Source organism: Callorhinus ursinus, unplaced genomic scaffold (assembly GCF_003265705.2).
Source record: "Callorhinus ursinus isolate GAN/ISIS: 27379988/994484 unplaced genomic scaffold, GSC_fseal_2.0 scaffold1, whole genome shotgun sequence".
In the NCBI taxonomy this organism is placed as follows: Eukaryota; Metazoa; Chordata; class Mammalia; order Carnivora; family Otariidae; genus Callorhinus; species Callorhinus ursinus.
This window is the reverse complement of record NW_027397063.1, coordinates 122394412-122418272: the sequence shown is the minus strand read 5'-3', so window position 1 is coordinate 122418272 and position 23861 is coordinate 122394412. Positions and strand designations below refer to the sequence as shown.

At 43.4% G+C, this 23861-nt stretch overlaps 1 protein-coding gene across 3 annotated transcripts in view; it reads left to right on the top strand.

Annotated features, from left to right (window-relative positions):
• RFTN1 (raftlin, lipid raft linker 1) overlaps window positions 1–23861 on the top strand; it is a 204180-nt gene that overhangs the window by 114060 nt on the left and 66259 nt on the right. For all 3 annotated transcript variants that reach the window (XM_025882664.2, XM_025882649.2, XM_025882657.2), the window contains one exon: window positions 621–729. In XM_025882664.2, the coding sequence (XP_025738449.1) occupies window positions 621–729 (109 nt within the window). The remainder of the gene's footprint in view (window positions 1–620; window positions 730–23861) is intronic.

Genomic DNA, 23861 nt, shown 5'->3' with positions numbered 1-23861 from the left:
TTAATGCATCTTTAATTTGATAGATTTTGCCAGATTGCCTTCTGTAGGGGTTGAACCTTTTAAAAGTCTTTTAAAATTCATTTTAATTTTCTAAATGCTACTGGAATATATTCTTTTCAGAAAAAGTGAAAAAAATTTATGGATATAGCTAAAGCCACTTTCAGTTACCACTACCACCCCTAGATCCAGTTCCCAGGCAGACCCTCTCCATCCCCCAGAGGTAAATGCTGTTAGTGGTTTGGTCTGCCTCTTTGTGTCTTGGCAGATACAAACCCATGGGAAATAAACATTATGGAAGTGTGCATGCGTGTGTGTGTGTGTATGTTGTTTAATGCATAAGCTATATTGTCCTCAACTTCTATAATGGTGTGTTTTCCTTGATACTATGTCTTGGAGGTCTTTCCATGATGTATATAATTTTATATACATACGTATATAAAAATTTGAGTTTTACTATCAGTTATTTTTCATCAGTGCCTTTTTTGACATTTACTTTCAGGAAAGAATTTGGGGTTTCATTAAATACCCAATAAGTCACATATATATATTCACACACACACACACACACTATGTATATATAGTGCAAAATCTTAATCTTTGTGTTTTTTTCCTCTCTTCAGATCTCAGAAAAGTGATCTTCACAATGAACGCTACATCTTGGAATTAGATTGCTGTTCCTCCTTAGACCACCTGACAGGCCAAAAACTTATCTCAGAGTTCATTAAGAAGGTAAGCACTGTAGTGAGGAGACAGTTGGACAGGTTTGCAGTGCAAACTGGGGGAGGCTGGCTTGGGGCAGTTTGGCCACACTCCACGGGCTGGGACAGGAGCCAGTGCCTCCTTGGGCCTGGGTCTTTGGGCAGCCCCACAGGGGGGCGACCCCCCCCCCCACATACATACATTCCTCAGGCTGAAGATGACTCAGGAACAAGGTAGCTTCCCCCCTTTCCAGGCAGGCAGGACCCTGGACCTTGTCTTTTAAGGCTGGAATGACATTAATAGCTGACAGGCCTGTAGGCCCAGTGCTGGGACTCCCTTCAAACCTTCAAGATGGTGTGACCCCTACCCCCAGCCCAGGTCCCACCTTCCACTTGTCCTGTGGGTCTTCATTGCCACGAGCCACCTTTCTTCCTAGTGTGAGAGCACCCTAGAGTCCTGTGGCCACTGGCATGCTGTTATACCAGCTACAATTGCCTAGTTACAGGAGAATCATTCTCCACCCGGAAATGTATCTGGTTTTGAACTTTTCTTTGTGCCCTGTGAGGTTTCCTGCCTCATTGCAAGGTTCACTTGAGTTTCAATATGACATATGCTGCAGAAGGAATGTCCTTGCCCAAAGTGGGGCTAAGTTCATTCCTTAATGTTTACCTTGTTCTCTCTCACCCAGGCTTCCACAATAATTGTGGAATTATTGCTGATGTTTTGTTTGAGAGCTGATGATGTTTTGTTTGAGATCCAGTCTGTCCATTAGTGAATTCATTAATAAATAGTGTTGGCCATCAACTTTGGGCCAGAAACAGTCCTTGCCTGCTTGGCGCTTGGACACAGAGAACCAAAGGGCTGTGGTCCCTTGCGCTCGTGTCCTCACACCTGGAAGGCAGACCCTGGAGGAGTGGAATGAGCATTACCAGCAGGGAAGCAGCCGGGCGGAGGAACAAGCAGACACCACGTGGTCTGGCTATCAGGGAGGTCCCTCGTTTCAAGACAGAAAGAATGAGGAGGAGTGACCTGGTGATGGGGCTGCACAGGGAAGGTTGGGGAGCCCTCCAAACAAAGGGAGCAGCATGTGTGAGGGCCTGGTGCAGGAGCGAGAGAGGGGAATCAAAAGATCAGAGAAGCTTTGGGAGAGAAAGGGAGTGCAAGGGATGGGAGGAGGGGCCAGGACAGCCCTGTAAATGCAGCGGGGGCTGTTCAGAGGATTTTTGCAGAAGATTGAAATAATGAGATTGTCTCTTTAAACACCCAGTGATACTTTTGTTGTTGTTCCCTTCCTGTCTCTCTCCCTTCAACGTTGATTGAATGTTCGGGCTCAACAAGGCCCTAGGAATAACCCCCCTCGTGTATGGGGGGGTGTTAAGACCTGGAAGTCAGATGACCTCGTAGGTCAACATTTCTGATCATTTTACTAGGACAATGGAGACTCTACTCTGGTGGAATTCATATCATTACTTAAGGAATAGGGGGAGAAGGGCATTTTTTCTTCACACATGCATAAGCCTGACAACCCAACTTTTGTAGAAGTCTATATAAATAGGGCCCTCTTTTCTGGATTGATGCAGATAAAATGTTCTAATAAACTTGGGTAGTTATATGTTAGAGGTAGAACTTACCCCATGATCTGAGTACTGGGGAAAAATCGTTTTAGAAATAGGCTTGTAGTCAAGACTGGGATGCTTGGAATATTTGAGGGGTAAATGGGTCAGATGAGCGCATGAGGCTCTGTCCATACTATCAAGAGTGCTCTTTTAAAAACACGCGATTTGAGGGGCACCTGGATGGCTCAGTTGGTTGAGCAGCCGACTCGATTTCGGCTCAGGCCGTGATCTCATGGGTTGTGAGATCGAGCCTTATTATGTCCGGCTTCCTGCTCAGCGGACAGCCTGCTTGGGATTCTCTCCCTCTGCCCCACCCCCACTTGTTCATTCTCCTCCTCCCTTAAAAAAATAAATCTTTAAAAAAACAAACAAAAACCCATATGATTTGGTAGATTTGTCTTAACAAACCAGATCATTGCATGACTGGCCCATTACCCTGTGCACATATCAGGTCTTAAGGAGAAAGCAGCCTGCTTAGTGGGCACTCAGATACTGGTGTGTGTAGTGTGTGTGGTGCAGGTAGACATCTGTGTGTGTGTGTGTGTGTGTGTGTGTGTGTGTGTACACGTATGTGTGCACATCAGTATCCGATAGTTTGTTTCATAATTAATTAAATAAAGCATCGACACCTGCTCATTCTATGTTTGTATAAGGATTATGTTTTTAGCACTTTGAAAATTATATACTTTAAAAAGCCCACAGTGCCATCCTGCTCCTGCAATAACCCTGGTTTTCAAACAACAAGCACTGGGTCCAGACAGACTAGTCAACTTGCACAATAAGAGATTTCTAACCTGGAGTTTGTCTCCTTATGTGTATCCCAGAATCTCTTGCCTCCGTTCCTCTCAGTAGAGAGGTGGTTCATGATCATGGCCAGCAGGTGCAGGTAGAGTTTCCCGCCAGCGACTCAGGGGTGTTGAGATTGTCCCGCCATTTGTCCCTCACTGTCCAGTGTGGCTGAGGGCCAGACCTGGAAGGATCCAGCATTTCTGGTCATTGGTGCAAAGTGTGGCTTTAATTTCTCAGCCAGTGGCAGTGACAGCCAGAAGAGGGACAAAATGATGGGTCTGGGCCTCCTTCCCTCTGCTCCTCTTTTCTGTTGTTGGACAAGATTTCTGGAGAAGACACCACTTCCGTGTGCAAAGACCAGAGGGGAACTGAATGCCCCTCTGTAGGATCAACAGCTATTCCAACTGATGGCAGATTTTTACACATGTGTAAATTTTTCTGTCATCACACAGGTAGAAGACCCTGAGAGCTTCCTGGGAAGAAATATACTAAAAACCATTTGTGTCTTTTCAGTAAATATTTAATGAACAGTCTGGTCCCTATTTGTATATAGAGAGAGTGGTGACACTTGTTAATTGCCATTCACTTAGACCAAGATGAAGCTGTGCCACTGGCAACTACAGCTTAGTCATTCCTTTTCATCTAGGTCATTATTTTGTGTGAAATAATGGCTCCCGTTTCTATGACAAGCAGATCCGTCTTACGATGCGATGGTAATTAACTCATTTTGTCATTGTACCATCACACAGGATAAGCTCATATTCTCTGCATATTAGAATTAAATTCAAAGTGATTAGATTTTTTTTTCTTAAGAACAATGGCCCAGTATTATTTTTCCACCAAATGTTTTAAATTAGTGGAACTTTTGGATAGAGAACGTGGATGGCAGGAGGGAAAGGAGATTTCATTATTTTCCACAATTAGGAAAAATAAAATCATCTGTATCTGTGTCATGTAAAATTAGCTGAAGGTGCCGTAATTTACAGGCCCTCTCCATCATGATTTTCTGCAGAGAGCGAAGGGAATTATATAAAGATGACTCTGTTCCTTTCAGTGTGGTCTGATGATTTCTCTGAGCACTTTAGCTGCTCAAATTAAATCTGGGCTACTGCTTTGTGTTTTTTCCCCCTCTTGTTTCCTGCTGTGCTCCATCCAACCGGCCCTTTATGTACATTATTTATTATGGGCCACAGAACATTTAAAAGCCAGATTTATGGGCAGACTCGGAGAGACTGTGTGTTCCAAGTCCTAGAAGCGAATGCTCCAGGGACACAGAGTCTCAAGGCTGTGGGAAAGCAGAGGTGCTGTCTTTGCCCCTGTGAGGCAGAGGTTTGGCCGCCAGGTACTTCCGGAGCTTGTCTTGTGTGGCTGGTGGATTTGTGGGGCCCCTTGCAATTTCCTGTTCTTCAGAGTTCTCAGGGGATTGTAAAGAGACAGAATGATGTCACAAAAAGGGCTTACATGTTCATCTTCAAATTCCTTTACCTTCTTTGGAGCTTCTTGGGAAAGTGCTCGAATGTTTGGAAAGCCCTTTGAAGATTGCAGAGTCATTGTGCACATTTCCTGGTTTGTGCTTCACAGTAATTTTGGTCAAGAGGCCCCACTGGCAGTGGGGTCTCCCTTCTAGACAGGAGGAAAGAGCTCCAAGAGGATGAGGGCTTTGCCCAAGGCCGGGGACTGTTCAAGGATGCAGCCTGGGCAGGTGTTTCTACAGGAGAGGCACCAGCGGGCGGCATTGGGTCTCGGGTGGAGCAGGAAGGTTCTGTGGCCAAGTGGGGAAGGTTTTGGAGAGGTGTGGTATAGAGTGAGGGCCCTGAAAAGTGAGGGATGGATGGAGGGGTGAGGCGGACAGTACTGTTCTTGGTAAGGGCAGGAGCATGGAATGAAAGCTCAAGGCTGAGAGTCAAGTTCTGTTTGGCTGCAGTTTGGGATGAACAAAGGGAAGAGGAAGCCTGTTCTGGGCAGGGTTCTTTTGATGACATGAAACAGAGCTCTACTCAAGCCAGCTCAGGTGGGGTACAGCAGGCAGGGTTTACTACCTGGCTGGAGCCCCTGCAGCAGGTTACAGAACCCCCCCATCCCCACCGCCCCCAGAAAAGAAGAAGAAGAAAAAGAAGGAGAAGAAGAAGAAGAAGAAAGGAAAAGGAAAAGATTGGGCTCCTTGGCTGTATTATACGCTGCTGGCCCATATTTGTGTATCTATCGGTTTATTTGAATTTTAAATGGGATTTCACTGCACAGAGGGAATCCCTCTGTGTGTCAGGTAGACCCTTTGCTAACAGACTTCACACATACTATATTCTTAATCCTCATCTCACCCTCTCTGAAGGCTTAGACCCATTTTATAGGCACAGAGAGCTATGCAGTTTGCCCAGTTACAACTGTGAAAGGCAGAACTAAGGTTTGAAGCCAGCCTGTGTGACCCAGAGGCCACGTTCCAGACCATTGGGCCATGCTGCCTCTTCTGTGTGGTGCTCAGGGACTGAGAGGGGGCTGTCCCAGGCAGAGGAGAGGCCTCATGGGAGGCAGACAGGTATAACTGGGTCTGGTACATGGAGACAGATTTTAGAGCCCATAGAAGGCCTCCCCTCAGTGTAGGCTGGGTCTCTAGGCCTTGCTGCCCAACAGAGAAAGCCACATTCCCAGCCATTGTCCAGGTGAGACTTCAAGGTCTTTGCCCTCAGGCTCTCGGCTCTGGGTTCTGCCCCTTAGATTCACTCCCCTTTATGATGGAGGGGTGAGCACTGACCCACATGATATACTTAGAACTAGGTTTGTCTTCCATTGGACCACAGAGACTTTTGAATATAGGCAGTTGAGGGGAGACGAGGCAGACCCCTGCCTTGTCCTATGGGGGCCAACTCACTGTCAGAAACCCAGTGGCTTGGATTGAACTAGATGCGTTGCCCTTTCAAAAACCAAATGGTGCTGCTTAAGGTCTTGACCTTAAGAAAAGACGCCAGCAGATCTTTAAAATCTAAGTGGCTTCTTTTAATGAAATGGAATATCCTAAATCCCCAGGATTACGAAACTTGCCTGTAGTATATAAATGACTCATCATTTGCTTTCTGTCTGATTGCTGAGCATTAGGGCCTCATTTCTACAAGTGCGGTGCGGAGAGTTTAATTTTAATTAGTGCAAGATACCAATTCAGAATGAAAGGAGAAATATATGAAAAAAGGCTTCCCTTACCTCCCTACACCCCCACCTATCCCCAAGCCAAGCAAATTGTGCCATTTTAAAAAGGTGAATCTGGCAGGAGTGGGGGAGGAGTGAAGGCAAAATGGTGTGTGAATGAGCATGTCGTCAGAGTGGAAGACAGAGAACTGGGGGGTGAGCGGGGAAGAGCCTGGGGTGACAAGTGAGGCATTGCTGGAGGAGACAGCTATCCTGTTTGCTGTTGCCTCCAGAACTTAATAAACATTTGTCGAGGGAATGAACGAAACAAAAGAGAAATGCAGAGGAAGAATCATCAAGATTGTATCATAGGAGGGGAGGGAGGAGCCTGAAATGACACCCAGGTGACTGAAGGGTGAAGTAGGGTCACTTGTGAGGACGGGGAACACACGGCATGAGGAGCTATTCAGGGCCAGAGAGGTAATGAGATTGGTGATGGACATGTTAGGACTGAGGGACTGGTGGGACACCCAAGGGAACATTCCAGAAGACAGTTGTGGTTGTTGGGCTGGAATTCAGGAGGAGGCTAGGAATGGAGCTGGAGTTGTCTGAGGTGCAGACGCAGAGGCCCACAGGGTAGGTAGTAGTGGCAGGTAGTGACAGAGAGAAGGAGGTTCAGGTGTCATCTGGGTGGCGCATACCCTTCTCAGAGGGCCAGCCGCCACTCAGCATCAGCTCATCGTTGCCTAGTGGAAATACCAACCCAGTTGTATTTTGGTGGGGTAAACTTGCTCGAAAGCAACTTTAGAGAAGTTGGTAATGTTTTATTTTCTTATTGTGAAGTCTCTTGGTTTTTCACTGTAAGTTAATCCATCAGTTTAAAACTGTAAGAGCTAGTTCAGTGTTTCTCAGATTATCTGTGGTGAAGGACCAAATTTTTGTTTATTTGGTTTGGTTTTTTTCCAGTCTGTTAAGAAGTGATACTTTCAAAAATACAATACAAACATGGTGGCAGTGTTGAATAGCTAGAAGAGTATTTACATGCTCACTCTAACTTCGTGTATCTCTCTGGTTGTGGGTTGTTAACAGGAAGTTGGTGGAGCAGGAATGGGCTGAGGACCCCACGTTGAGTAGCCATTGGTTGAGGTGGCAAAGCCATGAGACAGGATGGAGTCATGACCTGAGAACTTATTTGTGCTTGCAGAGGGGAGAGAGGAGAGCGCCATGGCTAGAGCTCTGGGGAAGACCCAGAGAAGGAGAAAAAGAAAGAACTTCTATGAAGCAAGGGGAGAAAAGGAAGAAGATGATGTCACAGAATCTGGGGGAAGAGAATAGTATAAAAGCAGGAAAGAGGTTGATTCAGAACCCACTGGTTGGGTGGCCCACTGGTTTGGCCACCAGAGGCTACTGGTAAATCTTACGAGAGCAGTTATTAAGAGTAGAGAAGGCAGAGACCTCCCTCCATGGGTTTAAGAATATGTGAGTTTGGAAAGAGAGAAAGGAAGTGGTGGCTCAGGGTACAGGTGGAGGAAGTTTTCTTTGTTTTACGTAGGAGCTAAAAGCTACCAGTAGAGAGGAGAAAGTTAAAACAAGTCAGAGGTGAGTTAAAGGTGGAGGCAGGCCCAGGTTGGGTGAGCCCACAAAGTTGGCATCAGATGCACACAGGGCACTGGACGCCCATTCCTCAGGCTTGGGGAGGTGATAGGTGGACCCTCATAGGCTTTAGAGGCTCAGAGTGGTGGGGAAAATGTGGGTCCTGATGCCTGGAGGTCTCTGTTTTCTTAGCGAGTACCTCTCTCCTGCCCCATCCCCTCTTGATCCTCTGCTCTCTTGCTTTTCTCTTTGGCCTGGGACCTTCCTGTTCTGTCCAGGGAAGTCAGTTGAAGTTAATCTGAGCCTGAGGGGAGGGAAGGGGCCATATGTTTGTCTTGATCACTCCCAAGAAATAAGACAAATTCTTGTGCTTCATTGTCTCTGCCTGAATCCAAGATCCAGCAGCAGTGGGCCAAAATCCGTTCATGCTCCTTTGAACAGATTGTTGAGGACCCCTATGCGTTGGTGTTCAGGGATACCTTAGTGAGCCAGTACCCGTAATGTCTGTGGTCACATGAAGCTTATAGTGTAGCTGAGGACACAGACAGGGAGCAGGTAGTCACCTGATGGAGGCATAATCACAAATGGGTAAGTGCTCCAGAGCAGAACATAGTGAGGGACCATGACCCAGGCTGGCAGCAGGAGGAGGGAGTGGTCCATGAAGAAGAAGTGGTGTTTGCACTGTGATCTAAGGGGTAAATAGGTGAGGGAGAGTCCGGGCTAGTGGTTACTGGAATAGCTTGGACAAAGGCCACGAGGTGGGAGGGAGCATGTTTGGTACAGGGAAGGGGAAGGAGGCCATTGTGATTTGACCACAGAGAAAGGATGGTGAGTGCTGCATGATGAGACCGGGCAGGTGGCTAGGACTCACCTCTGGGCTCAGGATTTGGGTCTTATCCCAAATGCAATGGAAAGCCACTAGGGTCTGAAGGAGGAGCACAAGAATGATACCAGATGTACACTTCGGGAAGAGATGTGAAGAGTGGATTGGGGGCAGGAGTAGATGGAGTTAGGACACTGTTGGAGTATCTCTTTTAAGCTAAGCTAGAGATTGTAGCTTAGCTTACAGTCAGAGTGGAGATGTGGGGAGGTGGTTTGACTTAAGAACTATGGAGCCAAGGAGCTCAGCAGAGTTGAACTGTGTACTCCACACGGTACCTGTGGAGAGGGGCAGGTTTGGCCTGTGCCACTGGACGGACAGGGGCCTTTACTAAGATCAGGAGGACTGTGGACCAGGGCATCATTTCTCCAGTGCAGGAGCTCAAGGCAGCCATCCGGGCTGGAGACACCAGCTGGAAAATGCTAATTGAAACTTGGTCATGGATGAAATCACTGAAAAGGAAGGGAGCTGAGCCCCAGGGAATTCCAGCACCAAAGGCCATGCAGAGAAAAGAGGCAGAAAGGAAGTCACTAAGAGGTCTGAGGGAAACGGGAAGAGAGTGGGTGATGCAGGCCGAGGTTGCCTCAGCAAGGGAGAGTCTGTCAACCCTATTGGTGCCCCAAGACTACAAATCAGAAAGGGCCTTGGTGGTGTGGTCATGAGGTCATTGGCCACCTCTGTGGAGACTGCTTTGGTGGCCTCTCCATTTCCAGCACACATTTTACAAGGCCTATTCCAAAATGTCTTTGGGTTCTAATTAAAAAAACCACTGCCCTTTACCCCCATAGAACTCATGTGTGTTACTATGTTCTTCCTAAGATGGTTCTGAGATTTCTGGTCTTGTCGGTTTTTTGTTTTTTGGTTTTTGGTTTTTGGGTTTTTTTTTTTTCACTTTTAAATTTAAGATGTTCTTTCTTTCCACGGGCTTGCTGTGTTATCTTCATTGTTCTCCTAATGTAATTTTTTATTAACCAACTGAATTTTAACACCTGACGAGGGGATTAGAACTTGCCCGTGTATTTTTAGCTTTTGCAACATATATTGCCTGAAATAATAATAATAAGCAAACTTGTAGGTTGAATCAGAAACAGAATTAACTGGGGATTCCTAAAAATGGCATTTAGATGTGCCTAGAACAGAAAGCAGTCTGTTGTTGGCTCTGTGGGCAGCCGGTGGCTGTTAGGCCTGCATTCCTTTGTGGTCTCTGCAGAGAAATTGCCCTGAAACCAGGGAATCAGAAAATATTCTAGGAGCTAGTGGAGCAGACAAAAGACTGGAGGGAAAACAGAAAATACACCAAGAGAGATGGCAGATAGGTGTCCATGAATGCTTTGTTCTAGGGAGAAATTCAGCCTGGCTGTCAGACTTCTCAGGACGCCTTCCCACCCTCCTGGGTTGCATTTGGCATGGTGGGAGGCTAATATCTCTTCCATCTCCACTTGTGGGTAGGAAGCTGATGACGCCAGGGTGCACATAACTTTGCTTTAAGCTCGGATGCTTGGTTGGCTGTAGGCCAGCCTGGGAAGTCCAGAAGCTGAGGAAGGATGGGTGCTTCTCTAGGACACAGGCTGTGGCCACACCTGAGATGTACCTTGCTCTCACAGCTGTTGAAGTCGATGACCACCAGGTTCTAGTTCCCAGTGCTTCCGAACCATGCTTATAGCAGACAGTAATGTTCCTTTGGGGCTGAGGGTAAAGCCAGAAGGAGCTAAAGATCTCAGTTACTTCCTCCTAACCCAGCGCTTCTTGATAACGTGCCCTTCCTGCAACGCTCCTCAGCAAAAGAGGTGCTGTAGTCCATGTGTTTTGGGAACATGCATGTTGTAAATCCTCTTGAAAAGAGTCATGACGCTCCTTAAAAGAGTCAAGGTTCTGAAAAGGTCTGCAGTAAGAAACCTGCTTGCTTACTTTACCACGGCATTTCTCAGATATAATTTAAGAACGTTCCCCTTGCTTCTCTTTCCCAGACACCTGTTTCTGTACCACCAGGGACAATCCCAGGTAGTTAGCCGCAGTGGGGTCAGTCTCCTCTCTTTTTACAGTGGGCTCCTAACATCTCCCAACTGCACACAATGGCCATCACTCACAAGCGTGAAGGACTTCATCGCACTTTCTTGGTTCTGCTAGAACAAGTTTTTATGCCCAGACACTTGGTGTTTCCTAATCCTCCCCCACACCTCTAATGAAAGGGAAATCTGGAGCAGGGCAATTTAAAACTCCCTCCTCTTTTGTCCCTCTAGAAAGACATGGGCTCAGCGCCTCTGTCATTCTTTTGCTTTTTAATAGCACACATGGCCATCTTTCTAACACATAGTCAGCAAAAACTAGGTCATTGGATTTGTTGACAGCTGCGGAATCCTAGATCGTGTTTGCCCTGCTGTCTGGGTCCATCCCCGCTTACCTGACCGTGGGCCTTTAAAAGAAGCACTGGTTTCTTGGGCATGTTTCCCCTTCTCTTTTCTCCCCACCCCCACCCCGTACTCCGCCATAGTTGTTCATCAGATCTTCAAATATACTGGTTTTTCCAGCTTGATTTCTCATTCTCTTATCTCTCCCCTATAGTCGCTAATCACAAGTGGCATTTTATGCCTTAGCAGTGCTGTCCAATGGAAATATAATTTCAGCCACCCATGTAATTTAAAATTTTATGGTAGCCGTGTTAAAAAAGTAAAAACAAGGGTGAAATTAATTTTAGTACTATATTTTATTGAACTATGTTTAGTACTATGTTTTATCAATGGTTTATTACATATATATATATAAAATATATCCAGAATACTATGTTTTCAACTTGTAATGAGATATTTTATATTCTTTTTTTTTTTTTGGCAAACAAAATCTTTGAAACTTGGTATATATTTTATACTTGTATCACATCTCAATTTGGATGCTAACTTTCCAAGAGTTAAAGTGAAATGTCCTACAAAATAAAGTTGTGTTTAACAGAAAAAATATTTTCTACTGCTTCACTTTTTAAATTTAAGTTGAAGTTAATTAAAATCCAATAAAATGAAAAATTCAGCTCCTTAGTTGCATTAGCTACATTATAAGTGCTTGATAGCCACATGTGGCTAGTGGCTGCTATCGTGGACTGCATAGTTCTGTGGGGTTCATTTATTTAAACAGTTTTGGCTCTCCGTGTTTTCTAGTTGACACAGAATTGTGGTTATGAGTCTTGTCGGCCACAAGGAGCAAGGAGCAGTATCAGTACATAGCGCATGTTGGATAAGAGAGGAAAATTTTCCTCATGGAAAGATCCAGAACACAACTTGGAGCCAACTTTTCAGCCTTTTAGGAATATATTTGAAATAATTAAATTTTTGTTTATAATATTATTAATTTAGCTGTACTTGCCTTTTGTAGATATATAAAATATATCCATTTGGAAATAATACTTTTCTCCCCATGTTTACATTTCACAAAATACTTCTGTTCCCACTCTTTTCATGCATCTTTGCCTTCAGTATCTTTATCATCACCAGAGTGACTTTTGGGGGCATCTAAAATAAGGTTTTAAGCTCATCATATTTACTTTCATCCAAATTGTTTGGGGAATTCAGCACTTTAAAAATTCATGAGTGATGCCATCACTAGAAGCTCTATCCTAAGTCAAAAAATACTCATTCATTTAACACTAGGATAGTTGTTTTTTTTCTTACCCAGCTCAGAGGTGAATGAGAAATCTCCATAATGCAAACTTAAATTTAAAAAAACCCTCTTTTTATTAAAAATAATGCAAATACAGGAGAGTGCATAAATCCTAAGTGTATATGGCTCAGTGAATGCACAAAATGAATGCCCCTGGGTAGCCAGCACCCAAGTCAAGAAATAGAACAGCCCAAAGCCCTCTTCTGGCCACTCCCACCACTTCCCCCACCTCCTCCCCAGAGACAGCCTGTCTAATTTCTAACACCAAAGGTTAGCTTTGCCTGGTTTTGAACTTCATACAAGTGGAATCTCTCGTAAATGGCCTTTTTTGCTTAACACTCAGCACTCTGTGTGTCCCATCAGGGTCTTCTTAGTAGTTTGTTCATTTTCATTTGTGTATAGAATTTGTACATTGCTTTTTTAAATGCCATCTTTAAGAAGCATGCGTACTGCAGCACCCAAAATGTTGTTTCATGCCGTAGGAATTTTTTAAAATTTTTGTTAGATGTGTCTCCCTCCTCCTAAAAAATTAAGTCCATCAGATGACTTTAATAAAGTTCCCAAACCAGTTTTGATTAATGTGTTTTCCCTAGTAAGCATTTTGCTGTTCAAAATAAAGTGGCAGAGAGTCCTTGTTTTGTGAGAAGTCTGTCAGCATGTGAAGTAATTAATTCCCTCTTTCCTGAGAAATAACACTTAGGGGGTAAAACCTAGGGTATAGCCAGGAGACGCAGCGTGTGATTATATATGGGGCTGTGTAATTCCCCTTTCAGCTTACTGTGGAGGGGGTCATCATGTTGCCGTTAGTGAATATTGGTTTAACTCTTGGCAGGGGAGATACCTTCCTCCCCTTAAGTATCTGCTTGACTGACTTCTTCACTTCCTTCAGATGTCTGCTCAAGTTCACCTTCTCAGAGAGCCCACCCACCCTGCCCACTATTTTTAAAAGAGTACCTTATGCCTTGCTACTCCCCAGCGTACTAATTCCCTTTACTCTTTTCTGTTTCTCTCATCTGTGGCTCTTTTTGCCTCCTAGACATACTTTACTATTTTCACTTAGTTATTATGTTTATGTTTCTTGTCTCTTGTTTCCATGCCAAGAAGAGTGTAGGTCATATCGCAGATGCTCGGTGAATATTTATGGAATGAAAGAGCGAGAGCCGATGGGTTTCTGAGGCTTGAGCAGTGTCAGAATTGCATAGACAGATGCTTTCAGAGGTAATGCAATGAAGATAAAGGAGACAGACGTTCATACGTTTTCTTTTTTCCTGTAACTCGCAGTAGCTTTTTCCAGTGTTCAGGGTGTTTGAAACCTGTTGAGTAAACCCTTTCTGGAAGTGATTTGTGAAGATCCTCGTGTCACCTGTTTCTACTTCATGCTTCTCGGCAGACACGTTTACAAATATGGAAATTGCTGTTATCACCAGGAGAGGTTCCAAAGTGGCATGCATGCATATATATATATATATATATATATATATATATATATATATTCATCTTTCTTTATGAAATGGAACATGTTTTGAGTGCTAATTATGCACCGTCAGTGAACACATGTCGGGTTCACAGCACAGGTTGAACTTCCCCATCTGCGTTGTTCAGAGGTGCTGAACATCCCCACTCAGTGAGACCTCCTGTCTGCCAGATTTGTGGGGGATCCAGCACAGACAATGAATGTGGGAATTTGGACCGACCCCACGGCATGCAGAGGGTGGGGTGTCTCCTCTGAGAAATGGAGTTTATCCTGCCAAGCAATTAGGCTGCCTGTTGTATCTTCACCCGAAATTGGAAGGTTTCACCTTGCTTGAGATTATGTGGAATCTTTTCTGAGGGTTTTTGAGAGACAGTGTGACGGGATTACCACCCATGTAAGGTTTTCCCCTTTCTGCCTTGGGGGAGAATTCCCACTCAGAGAGCCAGTCGCATTGGGATCAGTCAGTCGTGTTGAACAGGGCTTGGACACAGAGTACTCATTTACTGAAATTGACTTGCCTCCTCAAGGAGAACTCTGGAAATTCAAAAGCCCGATTCCAGAATTTTCTCCTGATTCCAGTAAAGGAAACCTGCTACTTAACTAATAACAGTCATTTAAACAAGGCACATCACTTTTTTGAATTCTTTGTTTTCTTCCCTGTAAAATGAGGCCTTTGCACATTGGTAATCTCTAATAGTCTGTGATTCTGTGGTCAGTCCGGCTTTGGAATGATTTCTCCCTCATCAAAGAGGTTTATTTGACTAATTTATGGTTTATGATGGTGGCATGCTGAATTTGAGTGCCAGACGGGCTCATGGTAGTATTCCCTGTGCTCTCCATCCAGTAAATCAAAGTTTGTTGAGTGATAACTGTTTTTGTCCCCCCCCCCCTTAACTAACAACTGTGACTGGAGTTTAATGTAAGGGCTATTACTTTTGCACATTTTTTTCTTTTCTTTTTCTTAAGATTAGAAGTCAACGTTGCCATCTGAGTGAGACTCCAGCTGAAAAAAAACATATTGTGAGGAAAATCGAAACTTTAAATGATTCACTTGTTGGATCACTTCTGACTTAAGTGTTTACAGGACTAAAAACTAAGATAGATTATCATGATGTGGGTGGTGCTGTAATCTGTAAAAGTAACACAAAATATGCATGTTTGGACAAAAGGCCCCAGTACTCTAATAACCAGTAATACATCTAGCCTAGGCAGCCAGAGAAAATGGATCAAACCAAGGTTTCCCATCTAATTAATTACTTCCAGTCTGTATCTTCATTCTGTTAGCCTTACAGCAGCCTTCCTACGTATTGAAAAGGTAGCTGGGGAGGCTGGGTAGTAGGCATGTAATCTGATGGGATATTAGGAATGTCATTGTTTGGGGTAGTAGTGGTATTATTGGTAAGGGTGATAGGGATCATATATTGGTGGGGGTAGTGGGGATTCTTATTTTTTCCCCCAGCTTTATTGAGATATAAGTGACAAAGAACATTGTGTAAATTTAAGGTGTACATGATGATTCAATATACCTACATATTGTGAAGTCGTTGCCACATTAAGGTTAATTAACACATCCATAGTTACTTTTTTTAGTGGTGCGAACATTAACATCTATTCTCTTAGCAAATTTCAATTATGCAATATGTACAGTATTGTTAACAATAGTCATCATGGTGTGCATTACATTCCCAGAATGTATTAATCTTATAACCTTAAATTTGTACCCTTTGGCCCCCACCTCCCTGTTTCTCCTACCCCACCCCCAGCCCCTGGTAACCACCATTCTGCTCTGTTTTTGTGAGTTTGGCCTTTTTAGATTTCATGTATAAGTTATATCATACAGTACTGGTCTTCTTCTGCCTGACTTGCCTCACTTAACATCATGCCTTCAGGGTCCATCCATGTTGTTGCAAATGGTAGGATTTACTTCTTGTTAATGGTTGAGCAATAGTCCATCATTTACATATATCACATTTTCTTTAAATAGGGATTTTATGGGCGGCAGAGATAGGGATGCTATTGGTGGAGGCAGTAAGATGTTATTGGTGGGGTGATAAGGGTATTATTGAGCAGAAGGCAAAGAAGTTTTTATAAAGAAAGCGTCTTCAGAGAAAAAAAGTTTGGGGTATGGAGAACACAGGGAGTGGAAGTCAAAAGAAAATACCTGAAAAGATGGGAAAACTTTAAAAGAAAATGTTTAAATATACTCCTGGTAGAAATAAAGTTAGCTTTTGATGGAACTCTTTATCATTCAGTTGGTGTAGAAACTTTATTTCAGTGACTTCCCATTTTGAAGGAGAGATGTAGCTGCTACTCTGCCTACCTTCTGAGACACTCCCCAGAGGGCAGTGGAAGATTCTCTTTATGACACCTGAAGAATAACACAGAAGGATTTTTTTTTCCCCTAAGCCTCACAATTAGCAGAAGTCTCTACAACCCCTTCTCACTCTGACAGTGCCTGGGAATGTGGGCATTATTCTGTGTTGCTCTTGAATAGTAAAACATCATCGTGCATTCACATTCTGCACATTTGTAACTTGCGATAAACAAGAACTGAGCTCATGTTTATCTACAGGTTTGCTCAGCCAGTTAATAACGTAAGGCACACCACAGGGACCAGGCTCACCTCTGAGTACCTGCTAGTTCCAGCAGTTTGGAGGCATCATCACAAACTGCGAAGTTAATTACAAACTCTTCTTACCTTTCGATTAAAGCGTATCCCTCAAGGCCCACTCCTTGGAAGTATTCATGTTATCCTTGTTTACATTTCTGCATATTTGAGAGTGCCGCTAACTGCATCCTTTATAAAGGATGTGGATTTGACTTTAAGAAATTAGTCTGGTATCTTCCCATGGGTATGAGTTAGTGAGGATTGCTGTATTTTAAGAGGATGTCTATTGCTGTGTAATGAACTATCCTAAACAACAACAGCCTTTTATTTTGCTCACAAATCTACAACTTGGGCAGGATTTGGCAGAGGTAACTAATCTTTGTTCCACGTGGTATGAACTGGGGTGGCTTCCCGTGGCTGGGGGGATCCACTTTCAATATGGCACACTCACATGACTGCTAAGTTGTTGCTGGCTACAGGCCTCTCCACAGACTCGGGGGCTGCCTCAAAACATGATGGCTGGGTCCTAAGAACAAGCATCCTGGGCGCCTGGGTGGCTCAGTTGGTTAAGTGACTGCCTTCAGCTCAGGTCATGATCCTGGAGTCCCAGGATCGAGTCCCACATCGGGCTCCCTGCTCGGCAGGGAATCTGTTTCTCCCTCTGACCCTCTTCCCTCTCGTGCTCTCTATCTCTCATTCTCTCTCTCTCTCAAATAAATAAATAAAATCTTAAAAAAAAAAAAAAGAACAAGCATCCCAAGAGCACAAGGCAGACATTCATGGAACATTTATACCAGGCCTCAAAAGTTACATAGCACCCTTTTTACCTTACTCATTGGTCAAAACTATCACAGAAACCCATACTGGTTCAAGTAGAGGGACATAGATTCTGCTTCTTGGTGGGGGAGTGGCACGGTCCTAGTAGACCATTTAGAATGTGAAATCCTGTTGTGGCCATCTTTGGAACATACAGTCTGCCACATACATGAATTTGAACATGCTATGTTCATTTACAGTTCATTCTACTGGGAGAGAACTTTAGACTATGCTAAGGCAAATATGGAATACATAAAAAATAAAAAAGAAGGCAAGAAGTAGAATTGAGTATTGAATATAAGGGTTATTGGACATTGAAAATAATCTTTAAGTGTAATTCTCAATAGTTGTGAATGCAAAGCCCTGCCCCCCAAAATAAATCCTGTTTGTCACTCAAAGAGATCACATACCTTCATGAGATCGGAAACTCCCTCAAACCATTTCCATCTTCCAGAAGAACTGTCTGGGGTTCTCCAGGGTATTTACAAAGGAAGAATAAAACATTCATTTCTTTAGCACATTGTAATGAAAACCATCCCCAAGTACTTAGTTTAACTGCTCTGTTTACCATGGGGGTTTCAAATGCCATTAGGACCGTGTTATATTTTTGTTGGTCTGAAGTCATGGGAATATAAAAGTTTTTTGTTTTGTTTTGTTTTGTTTTGTTTTAAAGCAAGAGGTAAAACTAGGATAGCACTGGTGCAACCATACCATTTCAGCATTTTGTTAAAGTGCCTTTCATCAGTGTTTTGGAGTCCTGTGTAAATCAGGGAATGGTTGGGGCGGGGGCAGGATCACAAATACTGGATGTTACAGCAGCGTGGTGTGAAGGGAAACATCTGCTCTTGGTTAAAGTTCTTTAAACTTATGTTCTTTTGCCTCAATCATCTAACTGTGGTGCTGAGATTTGAGTTCCATGAAGACTTTAAAACTGGTTTTCCAGAACATTCTCAGGAGTCTTCATAAGGCCTTAAGGTTCTTTGCCCCACGCCTGTAATTCCAGGGTCACTGGTATTAACCAAAGTATAAAACTGGGGTTGTCAACCTCAGCAGCTCCAGGACTCTGAATTCTAGCTGTTTTGTTTCATTTTGTTTTTTAAGGAAATGCATAGTCTTGTGTTAGGTACTTCCTTTAAGAAAGAAGGCCCCAAGGAATGCCCAGTTAAGAGGCATTTTTTACCTTGATAAGAAGTACTGATATGAACAAACTGTTTATTGCTGTATATTTTCTTTTGCCTAAGGGGAAGATTGACCTAGTTTGTTAAGAGATGGACTAGAAACCCAAGTGACTACAAATAATTTTATTTTAACAGTTGGCTTTCTTAAGATGTACCCCTGGACCTGCAGCCCCTTAATTTTTCTAGGCTTCAGGTTTTTTTCACTGTTAAAATGAGATGAGTAGCAAATGATGTGCAGATTTTCAAAATCTCAATTGAGTGTTATTTGCAAAACATTATTGGTCCCAGATGGATTGTTCCTGAAATCGTGGCGTCATAGACGTTCCACTTAGAAGTAACCTCAGATGCTGCAAATTTCATCTGTTTCCTATTCTTCCCTTTAATAGACATTTATTGAGGACTTACGAGGTACCAACAACTGTTTCAGATACTGGAGACATTGTAGGGAACAAAATAGGCAACATTCCTGACTTCACAGAGTTCTCATTCAACTCGGAAAGATAAAGGTTAATAAGGAAACAGGTGGAAGTAAGTGATATGATGAAAATTAAGGAAAGAGATATGTTGACGCCTGACCAGGTGACCATTTTTAGACTTGGGATTTCAGGGAGGGCCATAAATAGGGAGAGAGGACCCTGGTAAGCAAGGAGAAACCAGTCATGGGGGGTTTGGGTGAAACAGCCTCCCAAACAGAGGGATCTGCTTAGACCATGAAGGGAACGAACTTTGAATGGTAAAAGAGCAAAGGCTCTTAAAAGAGGAGGGGCATGAACAAGGTGTGGGGGGTGCCCCCTAAGGGGAGAACAGGAGCGCTGGCTAGGGATGGGTGGAGGGGATCGCAGGTCAGCACAGGGTCTGCTCATGGTCTAGATGGACGATGTTGAGCCTTCCTTGTTGTGACCCTGAGTGGATGGGATGGATTTGACATGGTGGGAGGGGCCAGGCAAAGAAGGCCAAGGGTGTAATAGCAGGAGAGTGATGGAAGAAGCAGACCACATATTGGGCAGGGAAGGATGAGAGAGAGCAGTCATGGGAGTCTGTTTTAAAGCAGCTTTCTGGGTCTTCACTGCTGGTCATATTTAACTAGGTGGCCATATGCCTCAGTCTCCTTAGTTCCAACTCATCCCTGTCATCACAGCATTATTATTAATAGTTCTACCTTTAGCTTTCAAAAATGTCCTTGTTTGGGTGATTACCAATAGTTTAAGAGTCCTGTGGTGTCTGGCCTTTTAGTCGACAGACTGTTGTCTCTACTTCTGGTCTCCCATCTACCTCTCACTCACATCCTTCCCAGGCAAGCGTAGCTCTTATGACCTTTCTCACAGGCTCTGCAGTGACCCCCAGGCCCTCAACCACTCTTTTTGCCTCCTGTCTGCTCACTTCTATTACTACCACCCCCCACCTCAATTCATACCACATCCTGTGGACAGATCAATTTTCCTCGGGAGAAACCTGATTGTGTCACTGCTGCTCTGACCCCATGATGGCACCTCATTGCTTACAGAGTAAAAAGTCCAGACTCTAGTCCAAGACTGTTGAATCACAGGTCTGTACATCTGAAACAAATAATGCAATATATGTTAAGAAAAAAAAAGAAGAAGATAGCAGGAGGGGAAGAATGAAGGGGGGAAACTGGAGGGGGAGACGAACCATGGAGACGATGGACTCTGAAATGAGGGTTCTAGAGGGGAGGGGGTGGGGGGATGGGTTAGCCTGGTGATGGGTATTAAAGAGGGTATGTTCTGCGTGGAGCACTGGGTGTTCATGAATCATGGAACACTACATAAAAAACTAATGATGTAATGTATGGTGATTAACATAACAATAAAAAAATTTAAAGAAAAAAAATTAAAAAGGTACCACTTGAACTGTGCCTGAAAAGAAACTTATTTCCAAAAAAAAAAAAAAAAAGTCCAGACTCTAAAGATTCAACAGTCTTCATGATCTAGTCCTGGTATTTCATAATATGGGTTAGACTACAGGATAGAGTATAGACAATATAATGCTGACCATTATAATAGGTGGGAATGTGGAGTCTGGAACCAAACTGCCTAGGTTTGAATCCTACTTGCCATTTACGGGCTGTGTGCCCTTGGGCAAGCTGTGCAACCTCTCTGTGCCTCAGGTTTCTTATCTGTAACATGGGGATAAAAAAGAAAATCTACTATTACTGTTATTGTAAGGATTAAACGAGTTAATCTCTGTCTGGTCCTTAAAATAGTCTGCAGCACACAGTGAGCATTCAATAAATATAAGCTTTTGTGATTATGGATTTTCTGTGCAGGCATACTGAGCACTTGCTCTCCTCTACATAACTTATGACACTTTCTTACCTCTTCATGTTGCTAACCTTTGTTCCAATAATCCAGCTAGATGACTTCCATGGGAGCCACCCAGCTCTGCCCTGGCCAGAGCTGACTGGCCCAGAAGTGGACACCTCATCTGAGCTGGGCCAATCAGAACCCTTCTCTGGGATCTTTTGCAGTGTGTAACCAGGATGTTTGGGCATTCCATCTCCAGTGGCTAGGCTGAGTTTTCTGTTTACAGAAGTTGGCAATGATCCTATTTCCTGCCACATGGAGAAAATTTGTCCTAAATAAGAAAGAAGGATGATGCTAACAAAGAAAAGTAGGGACAAAACTTGAAGAAAGTTTCCTGACTGTGCTGAAGACACTGGCTCTAGGTCTTCCTTAGGTCCAGCTCTGGCCCTTCCCTACTGTCCGCTTGGCTGCTACATGAGGGACCACTGAGTCGTTCCTCACATATTGGCCTTTCCTTGTTTACCTACCTTTTGTATCTTTGATTTAGACTTTTGACAGGTTGGGGTCTTCTAGTGGGTTGGTTTTCAGGTGGCACCAATAGCTAATTGAAGATCTTTGAGGAATAGGAGTTAAACAGCACACCCTCTCCATTCTACTGATTTATAACTCCCATGCACTACACTTTTAATGAATTATGAAATTATAGGTACACTCTGAATTAAAGAACTAAGTCAGTTAACACAGATGAGGACCAATAAAACTCCTTTTGTCAGAAATGCCTGCTCTGAAGAGAGTTACCAGAGGATGGATTTATTCTCTACTGTCACCAGGACGCTGGGCTCCACCTCTTCCTTTTGTTTTTAAAGGAGTTTGTAGTTTTCCAAGTTCTTTCAGCATTTTCTGAGCTCCCCACCAAATCACCCCTAGTAGCAGAGGAGAATAAAGCAGTATCTCTTCTCCCCGATCCCAGCCCCGCCAGGGATTTAAGGGCAAGCTGTGGCCCTTCAAACTGAGCAATAGACAGTTTGAGAAGGGTTGAACATGTTAATTCTTCAGAGTCTCTGAGTTACCCCTTGGATCAAATTAAACTGAGAGCGCAGGGATGCCTGTTTGACTCACTATTGTGTCCCCTGCTCCTAGTGCCTACCACATAGTAAGGTATTGAGGTATGGAATGAATGAATTTTTTTTTTCCTTATAGACAGTACATAGTCAGGTCTTGATTTTTTTTTTCTTTTTATTAACATATAATGTATTATTTGTTCGGGGGGTACAGGTCTGTGATTCATCAGTTTTACACAATTCACAGCACTCACCATAGCACATACCCTCCCTGATGTCCATCAACCAGCCACCCCATCCCTCCTACCCCCCTCCACTCCAGCAACCCTTAGTTTGTTTCCTGAGATTAAGAGTCTCTTATGGTTTATCTCCCTCTCTGGTTTCATCTTGTTTCATTTTTATCTCCTTCCCCTATGATCTTCTGCCTTGTTTCTCAAATTCCACATACCAGTGAGATCATATGATAATTGTCTTTCTCTGACTGACTTATTTCGCTTAGCATAACACCCTCTAGTTCCATCCACATCGTTGCAAATGGCAAGATTTCTTTTTTTGATGGCTGCATAATATTCCATTTGTGTGTGTGTGTGTGTGTGTGTGTGTGTGTGTGTGTGTGTGTGTTTATCACATATATATCACATCTTCTTTATCCATTCATCTGTTGATGGACATCTAGGCTCTTTCCATAGTTTGGCTACTGTGGACATTGCTGCTATAAACATTGGGGTTCATGTGCCCTTTGGATCGCTACATTTGTATCTTTCGGGTAAATACCCAGTAGAGCAATTGCTGGGTCATAGGGTAGCTCTATTTTCACCTTTCTGAGGAACCTCCATATTATTTTCCAGAGTGGCTGCACAAGCTTACATTCCCACCAACAGTGTAGGAGTGTTCCCCTTTCTCCACATCCTCGCCAACATCTGTTGTTTCCTGACTAGTTAATTTTAGCCATTCTGACTGGTGTGAGAAGGTATCTCTTTGTGGTTTTGATTTGTATTTCCCTGATGCTGAGTGATGTGGAGCACTTTTTCATGTGTCTGTTGGCCATTTGGAGGCCTTCTTTGCAGAAACGTCTGTTCATGTCTTCTGCCTATTTCTTGATTGGATTATTCTTTTGGGTGTTGAGTTTGATAAGTTCTTTATAGATTTTGGATACTAACCCTTTATCTGATATGTCATTTGCAAATATCTTCTCCCATTCTGTTGGTTGTCTTTTGGTTTTGTTGACTGTTTCTTTTGCTGTGCAAAAGCTTTTTATCTTGATGAAGTCCCAATAGTTCATTTTTGCCCTTGCTTCCCTTGCTGTTGGCAATGTGTCTAGGAAGAAGTTGCTATGGCTGAAGTCGAAGAGGTTGCTGCCTGTGTTCTCCCCAAGGATTTTGATGGATTCCTGTCTCACATTTAGGTCTTTCATCCATTTTGAGTCTATTTTTGTGTGTGATGTGAGGAAATGGTCCAGTTTCATTCTTCTGCATGTGGCTGTCCAATTTTCCCAACACCAACACCATTTGTTGAAGCGACTGTCTTTTTTCCATTGGACATTCTTTCCTGCTTTGTCGAAGATTAGTTGACCATAGAGTGGAGGGTCCATTTCCGGGCTCTCTATTCTGTTCCACTGATCTACGTGTCTGTTTTTGTGCCAGTCCCATACTGTCTTGATGATGACAGCTTTGTATAGATCTTGAAGTCCGGAAAATTGTGATGCCACCAGCTTTGCTTTTCTTTTTCAAATTTCCTCTGGCTATTCATGGTCTTTTCTGGTTCCATACAAATTTTAGGATTATTTGTTCCATTTCTTTGAAAAAAGTTGATGGTATTTTGATAGGGATTGCATTAAATGTGTAGATTGCTCTAAGTAGCATAGACATTTTCATAATATTTGTTCTTCCAGTCCATGAGCATGGAATGTTTTTCCATTTCTTTGTCTTCTTCAATTTCTTTCATGAGTATTCTATAGTTTTCTGAGTACAGATTCTTTCCCTCTTTGGTTAGATTTATTCTTAGATACCTTATGGTTTTGGGTGCAATTGTAAATTGGATCGACTCCTTAATTTCTCTTTCTTCTGTCTTGTTGGTATATAGAAATGCAACTGATCTCTGTGCATTGATTTTTATATCCTG